Source organism: Nerophis ophidion, unplaced genomic scaffold, assembly GCF_033978795.1.
Source record: "Nerophis ophidion isolate RoL-2023_Sa unplaced genomic scaffold, RoL_Noph_v1.0 HiC_scaffold_100, whole genome shotgun sequence".
Taxonomy (NCBI): Eukaryota; Metazoa; Chordata; class Actinopteri; order Syngnathiformes; family Syngnathidae; genus Nerophis; species Nerophis ophidion.
In genome coordinates this window covers 208,058-226,709 of record NW_026907022.1, presented here as the reverse complement: position 1 = coordinate 226,709, position 18,652 = coordinate 208,058, and the positions used below count along the sequence as shown (strand labels likewise).

Here is an 18,652-nt window from a genome sequence, read left to right as displayed (position 1 = left end):
ATTATCTTATCTTAGCTCGACACCCAGATGTATGCTGTACTAAAAATGTCCACAACATATATTAACCTAATAATGTTATACTACACTTCAAAGTTAAACCTACTTTAAACTTACATGTGTTACATTCTTTTCCACACCTCCCCAGTGCACCACGCACACACACACACACACACACACACACAAACACACAAAGTTGTGTGTGAGTGTGTGCTTGCACTCCTAAGGGCAAAGGTCAGCAACACTTGAAGAGCGTTTCTTGTTTTTTTCTTCTTTCCTCAGCGAATAAACGCATATCCCACTTTATCATGCTATACATATGAACTCTTATTATAGTTATTAATCTAGGTTTTTATTTGTTTCATTATTTAAAAAATATACATATATATATATTTGCATATATAACAGCGCTATTTATCTACTCAAACATACATGTATCTCTTCAGTCTACAATTTATTCACATCTTATTTCAATACCCCCACATTATCTCTGTCGTACGCATGAGTTTATTCCATTTTGAATTAATTCTTATTGATTTCTTCTCATTTCTTAATATATTTTTACTTTTATCTCACTTTAGCACTTTGAGTTGTTTTTCCTTTTTTAATTTTATCTTAACCTATTTTTATTTGTATTTGAACTTTTGGGGTTTTTACACACTTAAACACACATTAACAAACAAACAAACAAGATTGCAGCGATCTTACCACTATTAAAAACAATAAAAGCTTAACCATTCAATCAATCTTTACTTGTATAGCCCTAAATCCGGAGTGTCTCAAAGGGCTGCACAAGCCACAACAACATCCTCTGCTCAGATCCCACATCAGGGCAAGAAAAAACTCAACCCAATGGGATAACAATGAGAAACCTTGGAGGGGACCGCTGCAATGGACGTTGGGTGGATCTAGCTAGCATCATACATAGGGACGGCGTGGCGCAGTGGGAGAGTGGCCGTGCGCAACCCGAGGGTCACTGGTTCAAATCCCACCTAGAACCAACCTCGTCACGTCCGTTGTGTCCTGAGCAAGACACTTCACCCTTGCTCCTGATGGGTGCTGGTTGGCGCCTTGCATGGCAGCTCCCTCCATCAGTGTGTGAATGTGTGTGTGAATGGGTAAATGTGGAAGTAGTGTCAAAGCGCTTTGAGTACCTTGAAGGTAGAAAAGCGCTATACAAGTACAACCCATTTATCATTTATTTATTTAATGGCATACGCTGACATGACTAATTGGTGTCGTTTTTTAACAGTCATGCTGAGTTACTTTTTTCTTTTATTTTTTCTCTCAGGACAGTCTCTTGCAAAATGTCCTTCTCTGCCACAACGCCAACAAGCAGTAGGGTTTAACTGCTGTTGTTTTTGTTGTTGTTGTTGTCTTCTATTTTCTTTTTCTTTTTCAGTACAGTCTCTTGCAGAATGTCCCTCTTTGCCGCAACGCCAACACGCAGTAGGGTGTATCCGCTTCCGTTGTTGTTGTCTTCTATTTGGGTTGAAATAGATTGTAATAGACCATATCAGATCTGCGTTTCTTTGTGTCACTCTTTCCATTTTGAGAATTTGGAGTAATCTGTCGTCCCCTGCAGGGCCGCACGTATAAGGATTACTGTTGTCACGTTGTAAGATAGTGGTTAAGATATATTATTGTGGTACACGTCGCTTCCACTGGTGATTATTACCCAGTGGAGGTGTCTTACCTAAAGTACCCACAAAAAACCCACTATTTACTTCTTACAACTTTTAACATGGAGTGAAAAACCAAGTGTTAATCACTCCCAATCACACTCACCTTCACACCATTCACACACAGAAATGTCAGTTTTCGCGGTTTCTGTCGACCTACAGACTGCAGTTTTGCGGAATTTTCTGTGTCTTGATACAACAAAGTGCCTTTAAATCTACAAGTACTTTCTGGAGACCGAATTCCAGTACCTTCGGAATTCTTTGCGCAGTCCTTCTATTTTACCTGTTAGAGCCTAGGATTTACAGGGTTTGTCTATGCGTCGCAACCCTCAGTCACACGCTTTTTTAATCTTTTTTTTTATTTTAGCAAGAAAAAGATTAACTTACCCACTGGCTGTCTTCACCTCTTCTTTGGAATACCGTCAACCGTTGGACTCCAACGGACGAGCTGACACCCAGCCTTTTTTAAAAGGGTTAATTAGGAATCCTCCTAGAGGTCCTGCCATGGCCACGGTCTTTCTGGATCTCCGCTGACATCCGCTGGAATCCTCAGGAATATTGGTATTCGGCTCGAAGGACCAAGTTAATGTCAGGGTCAAATACCATGAGACATTATATGGACACAAAAACAGAGAATAGAAAACAAACCAGTGATTGCTTTTCACGTACGAGGAGAGAAACTGGAGCAAGTTGTCAGTTACAGGCTCCTAATTTACTCTGACACTTTCTCCAGCCTCCTCGCCTTTCTAATTCATTTAGAGAAGCCCTTTCAGTACAAACACGCACACACAGCTGCGCTCAGGGAGGGGGATTTACAGCTGTGCGGGATAACTAACCCCTGTGGTGAGAATTAAACACAGGCAAATACATAGCAATAAAAAGATTAGCAACTTCCTGCATTGCTCTGGGCCATCTGCAAATTCCTCGTTTAAGTGGGTAGGTCAACCTAAGTTCAATCTAAGCAAAGTTTCATTTATACTTGTCTACAGAATGCGCAAAACAATCATATTTGAATAGAAATTTGATAACTTATTTACAATTAATCCAACACTGCCCCCTTCTTTCCTCTCTCCCCTCTAGTCCTATCCATGTCCATATCTTCCTCATACATCAGCTCACTATCCCCTTCCATCTCTTTTCAACCAGCTACCAGAATCCATAGCTGGATAATGGAGAGGTTTTGTGAAATGATGCTATTTAAAAAAAGAATCAGCTAAAAGCAAAACTAAAAATGAACTAAATCTCCTCTGTTCTGTACATCATTGTCCAAGTGACATTATATTGTCATCTTCCGCTTTATGCCATTTCCTCAAGGTGACAGAAAAACATGATACAACCTGCCTATCATGTGATTCTACCATGTTGGCAAAATACAAACACACAATATATTGACATATATAACACATAAAACATGGAATTAGAAGTGAACAGTACCCATCCCTACCAGCAAGTGTTGTTGTACTGGAAACTAATTTACAAACACAACTTCATCACACACAATACTCCACTGTGGAATTGTTCTTATATTAAAATGAGAAACAAATCCATCTTTGAACAGCAATGGTTTGAAAAAGGCATTTGGTCACTGATGCACTTATTGACTGATAAAAATAGTTTATTATTTGAAGATTTCATTAAGTACTACCTGCAAAAAAAAAAAAAAAAAAATTAAAAAGGCTTTCATTCAAAATATTCAAATTACTGTATATCATCTTTTTTAATTATTTACTATTTCTTATTTACTGTATTTTCTCTGGAACAAAAAAATACTCATAACTTGTAAGTTTCCATTCTTCCTAAGGCAAAGGAGTTAATTTATAAAAAAAACAAACATAATTAACCACTTAAAATATTTTTTAGGATGTTGTTTTGCAATTGAAGACAACACTTGTTGGTTCTGTGATAGGGAAACAAAATAAAAAGTTTATTTTAAGAATGTATGCAAAGTAAATCTCTGTGGGATGATGTACAATATTGGCTTTTGTCTGACACTCCAAACTTTGACTGATATTGATGTTTTTGGGATGTTAAAAAAACAAAAAAAAAACATAAAAATATTTAAAACACAATACTGGATTTATTTGATGTATCCACAAATGTAAGTTTGTAAAAACAAAACCATCCTTCCACAAACAATTCAGCCATTTTCTCTCACTTTTATATAGCATAAAGGTCTGGGGACATACATATAAAACAATCACAACACAATCATCATAATACAGAGTAATAACGGTAATGAATAAAAATGATTAGAGAGACCCAACAGATGATTCATAAAGTCACACATTTTACAATTGTATAAAAGACAACTGTTCAAATGATGTATAAAGTAAATAATAATATGCTTCCTGAAGTGGTCCAGAAGATGTTTCAGATGTGAACCAGTACATATGTATATCATATAAAGGTGATAATCTATGGGATTATTAACAATTACAAATACAAATATGTAATACTTCAATATTTCATATGAATACGTCTAAAATTGTATGCTGAATATATATACATATACATACACACATATATACGTACACACATATACATATATTTATATATATACACTCATAAAATGATTATTGCATGTAAAATATGTCCCGTACTGTTTATTCCCACCTTTTTACTCAAATTGTTCTGTCCGTGTTTTAATAAAAGTACACAATGTTGCATATTTATGCATGTATTTGACTGAAAAAAGCACTGTCATAAAATATCTCAGCAATAAATGTAGAAGAAATTTAAACAGATTGTTAGACAAACAACAATGTCACACATGTTATATGTGCTGATGTTGTTAGAAAGTCAAAATGAAAGTCTGGACAGTTTATTTCAAATCCTGCAGTTTCATTTGCTGCTGCTGTTCTCACCGGCACACTTGTGTTTCTTACACTGCTACTTAGAAGACAATCCATCCATCCATCCATTTCCTACCGCTTATCCCCCTTTGGGGTCGCGGGGGGAGCTGGTGCCTATCTCAGCTACAATCGGGCAGAAGGCAGTGTACACCCTGGACAAGTTGCCACCTCATGGCAGGGCCAACACAGATAGACAGACAACATTCACACTCACATTCACACACTAGGGACCATTTAGTGTTGCCAATCAACCTATCCCCAGGTGTATGTCTTTGGAGGTGGGAGGGACCTATCCCCAGGTGCATGTCTGTGGAGGTGGGAGGGGCCTATCCCCAGGTGCATGTCTTTGGAGGTGGGAGGGGCCTATCCCCAGGTGCATGTCTGTGGAGGTGGGAGGGGCCTATCCCCAGGTGCATGTCTGTGGAGGTGGGAGGGGCCTATCCCCAGGTGCATGTCTGTGGAGGTGGGAGGGGCCTATCCCCAGGTGCATGTCTTTGGAGGTGGGAGGGACCTATCCCCAGGTGCATGTCTGTGGAGGTGGGAGGGGCCTATCCCCAGGTGCATGTCTTTGGAGGTGGGAGGGGCCTATCCCCAGGTGTTTGTCTTTGGAGGTGGGAGGAGCCTATCCCCAGGTGCATGTCTTTGGAGGTGGGAGGAGCCTATCCCCAGGTGTTTGTCTTTGGAGGTGGGAGGAGCCTATCCCCAGGTGCATGTCTTTGGAGGTGGGAGGGGCCTATCCCCAGGTGCATGTCTTTGGAGGTGGGAGGAGCCTATCCCCAGGTGTATGTCTTTGGAGGTGGGAGGGGCCTATCCCCAGGTGCATGTCTTTGGAGGTGGGAGGAGCCTATACCCAGGTGCATGTCTTTGGAGGTGGGAGGGGCCTATACCCAGGTGCATGACTTTGGAGGTGGGAGGGGCCTATCCCCAGGTGCATGTCTTGGGAAATGTCACGCTTGCCACTGACAGTTTGTGTTTTAGTTTCTCCTCTATGTGTTTGGAATATCCTGTCCTTAGTTCCTGTCAGCACTCTTATTTTAGTCCAGCTTCCTGTTTGTCTCCCTGTGTGCTGTTTTTCCCTCAGCTGTGGCTGATTGGCACCTGGCTACACCTGGCTACAATCAGCCCGCTCCTATTTTACCTGCTTTTTTCCTCCAGTCAGTGCTGGATTATTGTCGTTGCCACATGTCGCACTTGTCTTTGCTACCTGTCGTATCTTGTCTTGTCCATGCAGCGTTGCTGTAAGCTATGTTTGATTGCGGTTTTTAGCTTACTGCCTTTTGTTCCCTGCTTCCAGTTTGTTTTCTAAGTACAAGTACGACTTCTGTTTTCCATGCTAAATTTCCTTTTTGTTTTCTAGCTCCCATGCTAGCTCTCTTGGGTTGTTATCCTCCCATGTGCGTGCTTTTTGTTTGTACCCTTTGTTTGGTTTTGTTCTAGTATTTTATATTAAAACCATGTTTCCTTATTCAATGCCTGACTCCGTCTCCGCATCATGGGGTTCGTCAACAACAAACTTTGACAGGAAGTGGGAGGAAGCCGGAGTACCCAGAGGGAACCCACACATTCACGGGGAGGACCTGCAAACTTCACACAGAAAGATCCCGAGCCCGGGATTGAACACAGGACTACTCAGGACCTTTGTATTGTGAGGCAGACGCACTCACCCCTCTTTCACCGTGAAGCCTAGAAGAGAATCTTTCACCACACACACTGCAACTCAACACTTACTTACCAGTGTGTATTCTCATGAGTCTTTTCAAAAGCAGACTTTGTATAAAACTTTTACAATATATGTATAATGTAGCCTGCATGTTACTTAAGTAAAGCACTGTACAAGTATTAAGTAAACAATGAATTATATAACTGGGCTAGATCAGAAGAAACTCAATTCAGCTCTAGGAATGGAGAGTAATGAAGACTGAACACAGGTTTTATGTTTAAATGGTACCAAATTATATTAAAGAATTATAGGGAAAATAAACAACAACAAAAAGACATGTAAATTGGAATGGCCATTCACATTTTCAACATAAATTACAGAACGTTCAATATTTACAATGTGATACAGTACTTGATTCAGTCCTTGTTTTTACCAAGAATGGTATAGGCGCAACACGACAGTTCATTAAAGGACCTCGCAAAGTCCACGTTGTGGTGGCAGTGTCCAGAGGGGTTTTAGTGAAGGTAACGGGGTAAATGTGAAAGTTCAGGGAGGACAGAAATGAACTTGTTGACTTATGAAAAACCAAAGGGAAAAAACAGAGCGGCTGCTGAGGAGCCTCCTAGCCGCCCGGCTCGGTTGGGTGGATTCAGTTGGGTTGGTTCAGTTCCAGGCATAAAGCTTCAGGCTCTAGCTCGCCATCCAACATGGCCAATTCCGCAGATAAATCCCACTTAAACACTCTCGCACGACGACCCACGGCTTCAGTAGTTGGCTCCTGCAGCAACGTCCCTCTCGCTCTTCCTGGAAGAAGCCCACTACTGGATTTTATGCTTCCCGCAATAGGTCACGTGACCGCGTGACGCAATGACGCAAGCAAAGACACGAAAATAAATAGGATATTTAAGTAAAATGATATTTAAATAGAAAGATATTTAATTAGAAATAATATTCAATGGGGTTTTGAGAGGATATTTAAATACAATTATTTAAATAGGAAGATTGAATTAGAAAGAATATTCAATGGGGTTTTAAAAGGATATTTAAATGAGGATATTTAATGGGGTTTTGTCACCCAGGTTACAATAAGGTATGTCTCCAGTGTGTGTTCTCATGGCTACTTTCAATGTGCTTTTTCACACAAACGCTTTAACACATTCTGAGCATGAAAAAGGTTTTTCTCCAGTGTGTGTTCTCATGTGTACTTTCAAAGTGCTTCATTGTACAAAAGCTTCACCACATTCTTAACAGTGAAAAGGTTTTTTATTCATTGTGTATTCTCATATGTGCTTTGAAATGGTCCCTTCGGGTAAAATCTTTACCGCAGATTGAACATAAAAATGTTTTTTCTCCAGTGTGTATTCTCATGTGTGCTTTGAAATGGTCACTTCGAGTAAAAGCTTTACCACACATTGAACATGAAAAAGGTTTTTCTCCTGTGTGTCTTCTAATGTGTGCTTTGAAAAGGTGCCTTTGAGTAAATCCTTTACCACAGATTGAACATGAAAAAGGTTTTTCTCCAGTGTGTGTTTTTGTGTGGTTTACCAAATGTCCCTTCTGGGAGAATCCTTTGCCACAAACTGAGCATATGAATGGTTTTTCTCCAGTGTGTATTCTCATGTGTCTTTTTAACTCTGCTTTTCGCGCAAATCTTTTACAGCATTCTGAGCAAGTAAAGGGTTTTTCTCCAGTGTGTATTCTCTTGTGTGTGTTCAAATGTTGCCTATGAGTAAAATCGTTACCGCAGATTGAACATGAAAAAGGTTTTTCTCCAGTGTGTGTTTTCATGTGTCTTTTCAAATTCTGACTTTGTGCATAACCTTTACTACAGATTGAACAAGAGAAAGGTTTTTCTCCAGTGTGTGTTCTCATGTGTCTTTTCAGATGACTATGGTATTTAAAGGTTTTGTGACAGAGAGAAGATGTGAAGTGAGTGTTGTCAGTGTGACATGTCTTATCATCTTTAGAGTCTTCATCATCAGTGTCAGGAGAGTGTGACGTTGTGTCCTCACTATCTGATAGTGGAGCTAAGAGCTTGTCTGCTTGTGATCCTCCACAGTGGTCTCCATCAGCTTCTGTTGTCATGTGTTGTGTTGAGCTGCTGCTTGGAGGCTCCCCCCCTCCCCTCTCCTCACTTTCACCTTTCACCTCATCACCTTCACTCTTCACAGGGACACCAGTCACTGGCATCTTGGTGACATCAACCTCCTCCAGTCCTTCAAGATGCTCTCCCTGCTGATTGATGCTGTGTTCTTCCTCTTCCTCTTTAATGTGAGGGCTCAGTGGATCCACCGCTTCCTTTTTAAAATGGGGTGTCAGTGGATCCACCACTTCCTTTTTAAAATGGGGTGTCTGTGGGTCCTCCTCTTCCTCTTTAAAAATGGGGGTCAGTAGGTATTCCTCTTCCTTCTTAATGTGGAAGGGCTGTGGCTCCTCCGTTCGCATCCTGAAGCTCCACTTCTGTTGCTCAGGGTGAAGATGTTCTTCACAGACGTCTGCAAGACAAACACAGCATCTCTGCTCAGTCACACAATGCATTCAGTACTTTTACATGCACTTAGGAAAAACAAGTTATCGTATGAACTGTCTTGAAATCTCAGTGACGCACAAACACGCTGCTCTTAACAACATTATTCACAGGAAAAGAAAAACAAACCAGGACAACAGGACTTTTTACTATGGATGAACGATATGGTTTAAATTAGATTTTGCGATTAAATTATTTCATGTAGAATTACTAATAGAACTATCTTAAAACAGGTTACACAGGCTCCTAATTTAGTTGCTGAAATATGCAGTAAAATAATACATAATTTCCAGTATTTTTTTTCCTCGAATAAAGTAACCAGATATTAACAGTAAATAAACAAGTACATTAATAAAAATTGTTCGATAAAATAATACAATTAGAAATGACACAATATGTTACTGCATATGTCAGCTGCCAAATTAGGAGCATTTTTTAACCCGCTTTGAAACTATTCTATTATCAATCATATAACAAATTATATATTGTGACATATATTTTAATTAGGATATAGATTTGAGGTCATATCGCCCATACCAAACATTGGCTCCCCGAGTCATTTTGTCTGGCCCACCAAATATATGTATTTTTTATATTCTTCAGATGTGTGTGTATGTTTAAAATGTTGTACTCCTGTTCTACATCACGTGGAAGTGTCATGTCATGGGGATGGTGTGCTTTTAACTAAGGGTGTGACGATGAACATGATTCTTACACATGTGTGTACTTCATGTGTATATGAATGTACTTTCCCTTGTGTGCTTAGTTTGACTGTAACTTCATAGTGGATAATATCTATAAACAACCTAACTTGTTTTACATCTTTAATTTGAAGGACTGTTTACTTATCTGACAAACTCAAAGGAAACTGCACTTTTTAAAATGTCGCCTGTCATTCACAATCCTTATGTGAGACATATTTTTTAAATATTTATGAATTCTAATTAGTAAATAAACATGAGCAGAAATCAGCTAATATTGGAGTCAATGGGAGCTCCTCTATTAGACCCACAAAGTCCTCCAAAAAACATCCAGAAACTGCCAACTATACTCATTTTACATTTTGTGACCTGAATATCAACCAAGTATTAGTGATATTGTTATTATAAGCGCTAACGTTAAAGGCCTACTGAAAGCCACTACTAGCCACCACGCAGTCTGATAGTTTATATATCAATGATGAAATATTAACATTGCAACACATGCCAATACGGCCGCTTTAGTTGACTAAATTGCAATTTTAAATTTCCCGCGGAGTTTCCTGTTGAAAACGTCGCGGAATGATGACGCGTGCGCGTGACGTCACGGACTGTCAGGAAATATTAGCTTAGCATAACACACAGCTAAAAGTCGTCTCTTTTCATCGCATACTTACACAGTAATTTGGACATCTGTGTTGCTGAATCTTTTGCAATTTTTTCAATTAATAATGGAGACTAAAAAGAACAGTGCTGTTGGTGGAAAGCGGTGTATTGCACCTTTGTTTTTAACACAGAGCGGTCAAGCGAACATGTTTCTCTACGTCAACCAGCATGTTTTTGGATGGGAAAATTGTGATATATATCTTACCGGAGACATCATTGGATTATTCGTCCTCCTGCAGTAGCTGTTTAAAAGGCAGCTGTGAGCTTGGCTCCTCTGCTTCTCTTTAAGACACTGGGTGTTCACCGCAGCCATCCGACCTCGAGGTATGTCTTTACAATCTCACTAAAACACTATTGAAACAATAAGCTGATAAGGGATCTTCCAGAATTATCCTAATAAATGTGTGTAATTACATCTGAAACGCTCACAATGCCGCTGCCCGGAGCCGTTGCTTTTTATTTTATTTTATTTTATTTTATTTTTTTTCTCATCCTTCGCTATCAATATCATCATCCACAAATCTTTCATCTTCGCTCAAATTGATGGGGAAATTGTCGTTTTCTAGGTCCGAATAGCTCTTGCCGCTGGAGGTTCCCATTAAAAACAATGTGAGGACGTGAGGAGCCCTCACCCTTGTGACTTCATCGTCTGCGACTTCCGGTAAAGGCAAGGCTTTTTTATCAGCACCAAAAGTTGCGAACTTTATCGTCGATGTTCTCTACTAAATCCTTTCAGCGAAAATATGGCAATATCGCGAAATGATCAAGTATGACACATAGAATGGACCTGCTATCCCCGTTTAAATAAGAAAATCTAATTTCAGTAGGCCTTTGAGGACCTACTTTTAGCGGCGCATAGATCACAGAAGTAACTAGCTTATGCTGCTATATTGACATACTGAGCTGCTTTCTCGCCTCTAAGAGGGTGAAAGCTAATTCTACATTATAAATCATGCTTCTCACTTATGAAGTAGAAGGTTGTGGACATAAACCGAGAATTTGGTCAACTCTGACATCCAACTTAGACCTGGAGATGGCAAGAAAGACTCGAAAATACGCTCTTTTGCACCCACCCTTTTTTAACCATTTATGAGGATTAATTCTTCATCTAAACGGGAAGATATGAACATACCATCAGTCGGCATCCCACTGAGAGCAGACATTGTATGCTTAAAATGAGAAAGATATGTAAATATGACATGTTATTAAGAGTGTGACTACATTACATATATACTTACAGTGTGTATTTAAAGGGGAACATTATCACAATTTCAGAAGGGTTAAAACCAATAAAAATCAGTTCCCAGTGGCTTATTTTATTTTTGGAAGTTTTTTCAAAATTTTACCTATCACGCACTATCCCAAAAAACAGCTTTAAAGTGCATGATTTTAACCGTCGTTATATCCGCCTGTCCATTTTCCTGTGACGTCACTGCGTGAAGCCAATACAAACAAACATGGCGGATAGAACAGAAAGCGACATTAGCTCGGATTCAGACTCAGATTTCAGCGGTTTAAGCGATTCAACAGATTACGCATGTATTGAAACGGATGGTTGGAGTGTGGAGGCAGATAGCGAAAACGAAATAGAAGAAGAAACTGAAGCTATTGGGCCATATCACGACAGACATCGGCAACGAGGACGAATTCGGCGATCGCCTTCTAACCAACGATTGCATCTTTTGACCACTGGTGCAACTTGAATCCGTCAATTGGTATGTATTTGTTTGGCATTAAATGTGGGTGGAGCAAAAGGCTGGATGCAAATATAGCTACAAATGAGGCATAATGATGCAATATGTACATACAGCTAGCCTAAATAGCATGTTAGCATCGATTAACTTCCAGTCATACCGTGAGCAAATATTTCTGATTAGCACATAAGTCAATAACATCAACAAAACTCAACTTTGTGATTTCGTTGACTTTATCATTGTAGATGCATCTGCTTTGAGTGTCGCAGGATATCCACACATCTCTGTGCCATCTCTGTCGTAGCATCGCTATCGTCGGTAAGGTGTGCAGAACAAACGAGGGACTTTCGCATCTTTTGACCACTGGTGCAACTTGAATCCGTCCATTGGTATGTGTTTGTTTGGCATTAAATGTGGGTGGAGGGAAAGGCTGGATGCAATTAAAGCTACAAATAAGGCATAATGATGCAATATGTACATACAGCTAGCCTAAAGAGCATGTTAGCATCGATTAGCTTCCAGTAATATGTCTGATTAGCACACTCCACGTAAGTCAGCTGGTGTTGTTACACCCTCCGACAACACACCGACGAGGCATAATGTCTCCAAGGTACGGAAAACAGTCGAAAAAACGGAAAATAACAGAACTGATTTGACTTGTGTGTGTAATGTGTTTGAGAAAATGGCTGATTGCTTCCCATTGTGACGTCACGGGTGAAAGGTCATTGCTCCGACAGCGTTTAAATCGCCAAATCCACCCTTTTAGAGTTCGGAAATCGGTTAAAAAAACATATGGTCTTTTTTCTGCAACATCAAGGTATATATTGACGCTTACATAGGTCTGCTGATAATGTTCCCCTTTAAAATGTAAAAAGTGGATTTAAAGGCCTACTGAAAGCCACTACTAGCGACCACACAGTCTGATAGTTTATATATCAATGATGAAATATTAACATTGCAACACATGCCAATACGGCCGCTTTAGTTTACTAAATTACAATTTTAAATTTCCCGCGGAGTTTCTTGTTGAAAACGTCGCGGAATGATGACGCGTGCGCGTGACGTCCCGGGTTGGAGGGGACATATTAGCGCAGCACCATTTGCAGGCTGAAAGTCGTCTCTTTTCATCACGCAATTAAACAGTATTGTGGACATCTGTGTTGCTGAATCTTTTGCAATTTGTTCAATTAATAATGGAGAAGTCACAGTAGAAAGATGGAGGTTGGAAGCTTTAGCCTTTAGCCACACAAACACACGGCTTTACTATGGATCAGAACGGTCAAGCGAACATGGTTCCCGACCACTTGTCAACCGGCAGGTTTCGTTGAGAAAATTGTGGTAAAAACTCTCCTCTTACTGTAGATCAGCCGAGCTTGCGCCGTCCATGCAGCTGCCGTCAACTTCCCTCAGAGACTGACGTCAAGACACCCGTGGACACACCCCTCCGACTATCAGGTACTATTTAACTCACTAAAACACTAGCAACACAATAGAAAGATAAGGGATATCCCAGAATTATCCTAGTAAATGTGTCTAAAAACATCTGAATCCATCCCAATGCAATCGCCTTTTATTTTAACTTATTTTTATTTATTTTTTTTCTAGTTCTTCGCTATCAATATCATCATTCACGAATCTTTCATCCTCGCTCAAATTAACGGGGAAATAGTCGTTTTCTCGGTCCGAACTGCTCTTGCTGCTGGAGGCTCCCATTAAAAACAATGTGAGGACGCGAGGAGCCCTCACACTTGTGACATCATCGTCTGCGACTTCCGGTAAAGGCCAGGCTTTTTTGTCAGCACCAAAAGTTGCAAACTTTATCGTGGATGTTCTCTACTAAATCCTTTCAGCAAAAATATGGCAATATCGCGAAATGATCAAGTATGACACATAGAATGGACCTGCTATCCCCGTTTAAATAAGAACATTTCATTTCAGTAGGCCTTTAAGATGTTATTTAGAGCACTTTGAAAGCAGAATAGAGCGGCTACCAATGACTCAATTGCTCAAGGTTTATCTTCTATTTAGGATGCATTAACCATCGACCTGCTCAGTGGCCTTTTGGTTAGAGTGTCTGCCCTGAGACTGGAAAGTCATGAGTTGAAACCCTGGCCGAGTCATACCAAAGACTATAAAAATGGGACCCATTGCCTCCTTGCTTGGCACTCAGCATCAAGGGTTGGGGGTTAAATCACCAAATGTTTCCTGAGCGCGGCCACCGAGGAGCTTTTAACTACCTCGGCGACCTCGGCCCAAGAAATAGGAGAGCCCACCACAGATTTTCCAGGAACTGCTTCCTCATACAAAGATGTGTTGGTGGGATTGAAGAGGTCTTCTAAGTATTCCCTCCACTGATTAACAACAGCCGCAGTAGAGGTCAGCAGCAAACCATCCTCACCATACAGTGACAGTGTACTGCTTCCCACCCTGAAGCGGCGGATGGTGGTCCAGAATTGCTTCGAAGCCGCCCGGAACTCGTTTTCCATGGCTTCCCCAAACTCCTCCCATGTCCGAGTTTTTGCCTCCGCGACCGCTGAAGCCGCACTTCGCTTGGCCAGTCGGTACCTGTCCACTGCTTCTGGAGTCCCATGAACCAAAAGGACCCGATAGGACTCTTTATTCAGCTTGATGGAATCCCTCACTGCTGGTGTACACCAGCGGGTTCTAGGATTACCGCCACGACAGGAACCAACCACCTTGCGGCCACAGCTCCAATCAGCCGCCTCGACAATAGAGGCACGGAATATGGTCCACTCGGACTCAATATCCACTGCCTCCCTCGTGACATGTTCAAAGTTCTTCCAGAGGTGGGAATTGAAACTCTCTCTGACAGGAAACTCTTCTAGGCGTTCCCAGCAGACCCTCACAAGCTCACCACAAGGTGGTGATTGGTAGAAAGCTCTGCCCCTCTCTTCACCAGAGTGTCCAAAACATGAGGCCGCAAATCCGATGACACAACTACAAAGTCAATCATGGAACTGCGGCCGAGGATGTCCTGGTGCCAAGTGCACATATGGACACCCTTATGTTTGAACATGGTGTTTGTCATGGACAATCCGTGACAATCCGATAACAAAGCACCACTTGGGTTCAGATCCGGGCGGCCATTTTTCCCAAGCACGCCTCTCCAGGTTTCACTGTCGTTGCCAACATGAGCGTTGAAGTTCCCCAGCAGAACAAGGGAATCAGCGAGGGAGCACTCTCCAGTATTCCCTCAAGGGAATCCAAAAAGAGTGGGTACTCTGAGCTGCTGTTTGGTGGCTAAGCACAAACAACAGTCAGGACCCGTCCCCCCACCCGAAGCCATGATGTTGTGTGCCAGGCTTCACTAATATAAGAGTAGCTATCAGCTGGCAACAACCCTTGACTAGATAAGGTGAGTGCATTATCATCACAAAACTGTATTAGGTGTCTTGCATTATCAGAGCTGCCATCAGAAATATCAGCATTCCAGTCACCGACCACATAAATACACGTACAGTGATTATCCTGTATAAAAGAATTAATAAAAGCAAGTTTAAACATGGATTCATCCTCATTGTCTTTACATTCATACGGAGTGTACACATTGAGAACAATAAACTCCCTATTGTCGGACTTATACTGAACAGCAATACACTTCGAGCCTAATAACACTAATAACTGCATCGTGCTTTTTGTGCCAGAGCACAGCAACACCTCCCGCTATCCTCCCTCATACAATTCCCATTATTAAAATAATTCAAGAGCCCCAGGTCTAGTTTTGGGAGGAATGTATCTTGTAAGCCTAACATGTCAAAGTGGAGCAGCAGGTTGTCAACAACTACACGCCGAGCCCGGTCCCCGGCGCTGGATATTAGATTTTTGTTTTCTCTTTGGCCTCAGTCTGGATCCCCTCTCCAGGGTCCCAGGCTTAGACTGATTTTTTTTTCTCACCTCTCCTCCTTTTTACCAGTTTCTCACCTTTTTTTTAAGGGGCGGCGGAAGTTGGCAGACCTGTTCTGTCTCCCTGTAATGTTTGTCTGCTCTTGAATGGGATTGTGCTGAAAATCTTAAATTCTCCTCTGAGATTATTAAAGTGTTTCCGATTCTGATTGTGTTTCTATCAGCCATCTTCAAACATAATTAACTTTCCAGTACAATTTCTTAAATTTTGATTCGCCGAAAGTTTTATCAGTCACAAATACTGCCTCAGTTTGCAATCGGACAACTTTACCGCTAGGAGGCTATTGGAAGAAAGACTTTAGAAAGACAAGACAACTTTGCTAATTAGTACTAATAAACTAGATTGATTGAGACATTGCTGGACAGCAGAGAAGTAACTAAATCCAAACAAACGTTGAAATTATTTTTTTAAGATATCTGGCTTGTATTTTAAGTAGGGATATAAATCGTTGGAAATGTATCGATATGATACCCTAATCGATACCAGTATTTGTCGGTACTTTTTTTGGTACTACATGTCATTTGTGGAAATAAAAAAGTGGAAAAAGTCATTTTAAATAGCATTCCTACTAGCACAAGAGGTTGAACACCTCCAACATGATGTTCTGTAACATCTCAGAGCAGGGAAGTCTTTTATCAGCAGCTGTTTATTTGAAGTCTTAAAGAAGTCAACTATGTGTGCAGTGCAAGGTGAAATGCACTTATGTCATCTTCTTGTCAATAACACACACATCAAACTTTGGTTGCTTCCTTATTTGTCATTATTCAAAGCTGATTGTAATGTGTAGCAGCGGCAGCTGAACTCAATGTGACAACGTGTCATAGTTACCTCAGTCAGCTGGAATTAAAAATACAAATAGTTGTGCCGTTAGTCCAGAATTTTCACGGTCCTCATGGACGACATAATTATGAACCAGTATTAATTTAAAAAATGGTACTTGGTGTACATCCATAATCTTCACCACTAAACCTTTGAAATATGCTGACATATGTGCTGCTAAGGTAAATAAACAGTAGCCATATTGATTGTTTGCCTTCATTTGACCACGTGAGGTAAGGAGGACGGCCTCTAGGTCACATGGTTACACCCCAGCAATTACACTGTTGATGATTGATGAGCATTCATTTTTAAATGGTGGTGTTAAAAAGCAAACATATCTTCATCTGTAGTGATAAATGTGTCCCCCGGATGAACATGTGTCACAAACATTGTATTAGATGATATGTGGATGTTGTGCTTACTTGGACTGTGATGAAGCTGTGAGGACTCAGGTGGTTTGTCTTCATGCTCTTCAGTCTTCACAGAGACAACAGTCAGTGGAAACTTGCTGACATCAGCCTCCTCCTGCCCTACAGGACACTCTCCCCCCTCTTCCTCTTTGAAATAAGAGGGCTGTGGAACCTCCTTGTCCCCTTTAAAATGTGAGGGCTGTGGACACTCTAAAGTGAAACTGTCCCCCTGCAGATGAGGGAGACATTCTTCTTGGTGTCCAATCAGCTGATGGATGTCTAAAGGACACAAACAAAACACATTTTAACTCCTACATGCTAAATATTAAATTGTACATGAAATATAGGGCTGTGGCTATTGAAAATTTTATTAATCAAGTGTTCTACTGGAAATTTTCCGATTAGTTGAGTAACTGGAAAAAACAGTGTTGCTTGGTTAAAGACAAATTCAAGCGACTATAAAACATTTCACTTAATAATGAACGGCCAATTGGTTTGAGATGGTATGAGATCAAGATGTCATCTTTAGATCAGGCTTTGTTTTTTTGACAATCACAGCCACGTTAAAAAGTTAAAGTACCAATGATTGTCACACACACACTAGGTGTGGGGAGATTATTCCCTGCATCACCCTTGATCACACCCTGGGAGGTGAGGGGAGCAGTGAGCAGCAGCGGTGGCCATGCCCGGGAATAACTTTTATGGTGATTAAACCCCAATTACAACCCTTGATGCTGAGTGCAAGGCAGAGAAGTAATGGGTCCCATTTTTATAGTCTTTGGTATGACTGGGTTGGGGTTTGAACTCACAACCTACCGATCTCAGGGAGGGTGCACCAAAATGAAGGAAATAACAGGTCAGTATGCTTTGACGCACATATATAACTTGTCAAACCTGCCAGCTATCAGGCTAGGTTTACAGCGTCAGTCACCATGGTAACTGACTCTGACTTTGTCTTACCTCTCTTATTTTTGGAGGTAAAACTCTTGAGCTTTACATACTCAGGACTTTGCACTTAACCAGCTCTCTGGAATATTCCCCCGGTGACTGTGTGAGTTTTGTGTAAACATGTTGATACACATTGTTACAAACATCAACCTCTCATAAATATTGTGTGTCTGACACTGTCTCCTTCTTATCAACAATGTAAAACCATCAGTGCATCATCCTCACATGACAATTCATCTTCCTATAGACAATCTATTTAAGAATAGTGTTAATAATGAAATATAAAGTTAGTAAAGATGTGAGAGTAAGAAGTAAACAAACCTGTTCTGTGTAACACAACTTGATGTTTTTCATGTTGTCGCTCCTTCTCCTCTTTTGTTGGATAAAGTTCCTCCTCGTACTCTGTTGTGGTTCTTTGGCACATTTTCACACAATCACAACACTTTACACTCACACTTGATCTTTACTTAGCGATGTGTTTTGACCACTTCCGCCTCTCTTTGTTAGCAGCTAACAAGCTAAGCTAACTAGCAAGCTAATCTAGCTCGAGAAGCATCAAAGTGCGCTCAGACTAATATAACCGGATGCAAACAGTTATTAACGATGTTTACTCTATTTACTAGAGTGTAATAAAGGACATATATGTGTACATGGAGGCACAGATTAAGAACATTGAACTGTGACGACTGCAATAACGTCTTCACCGTCAGACGCCATCTTGCTTTATCCTCGCCGTGTTTGGTTCGCGCGCAGTGTTGTCAGATCTCGCGAGAG

General features: G+C 40.8%; 1 protein-coding gene across 1 annotated transcript; it reads right to left on the bottom strand.

Moving 5' to 3' along the window:
- Nucleotides 1-5,476: 5,476 nt before the first annotated feature.
- On the bottom strand, nucleotides 5,477-18,616 carry LOC133547434 (zinc finger protein 180-like). The gene is made up of 3 exons (XM_061893115.1): nucleotides 18,200-18,616; nucleotides 16,943-17,209; nucleotides 5,477-8,686 (listed from the first exon to the last, which is right to left on the bottom strand). The coding sequence occupies exons 1-3, from the start codon at nucleotides 18,300-18,302 to the stop codon at nucleotides 7,455-7,457; spliced, it is 1,602 nt and encodes a 533-aa protein (XP_061749099.1). The 5' UTR covers nucleotides 18,303-18,616; the 3' UTR covers nucleotides 5,477-7,454.
- Nucleotides 18,617-18,652: the final 36 nt, after the last annotated feature.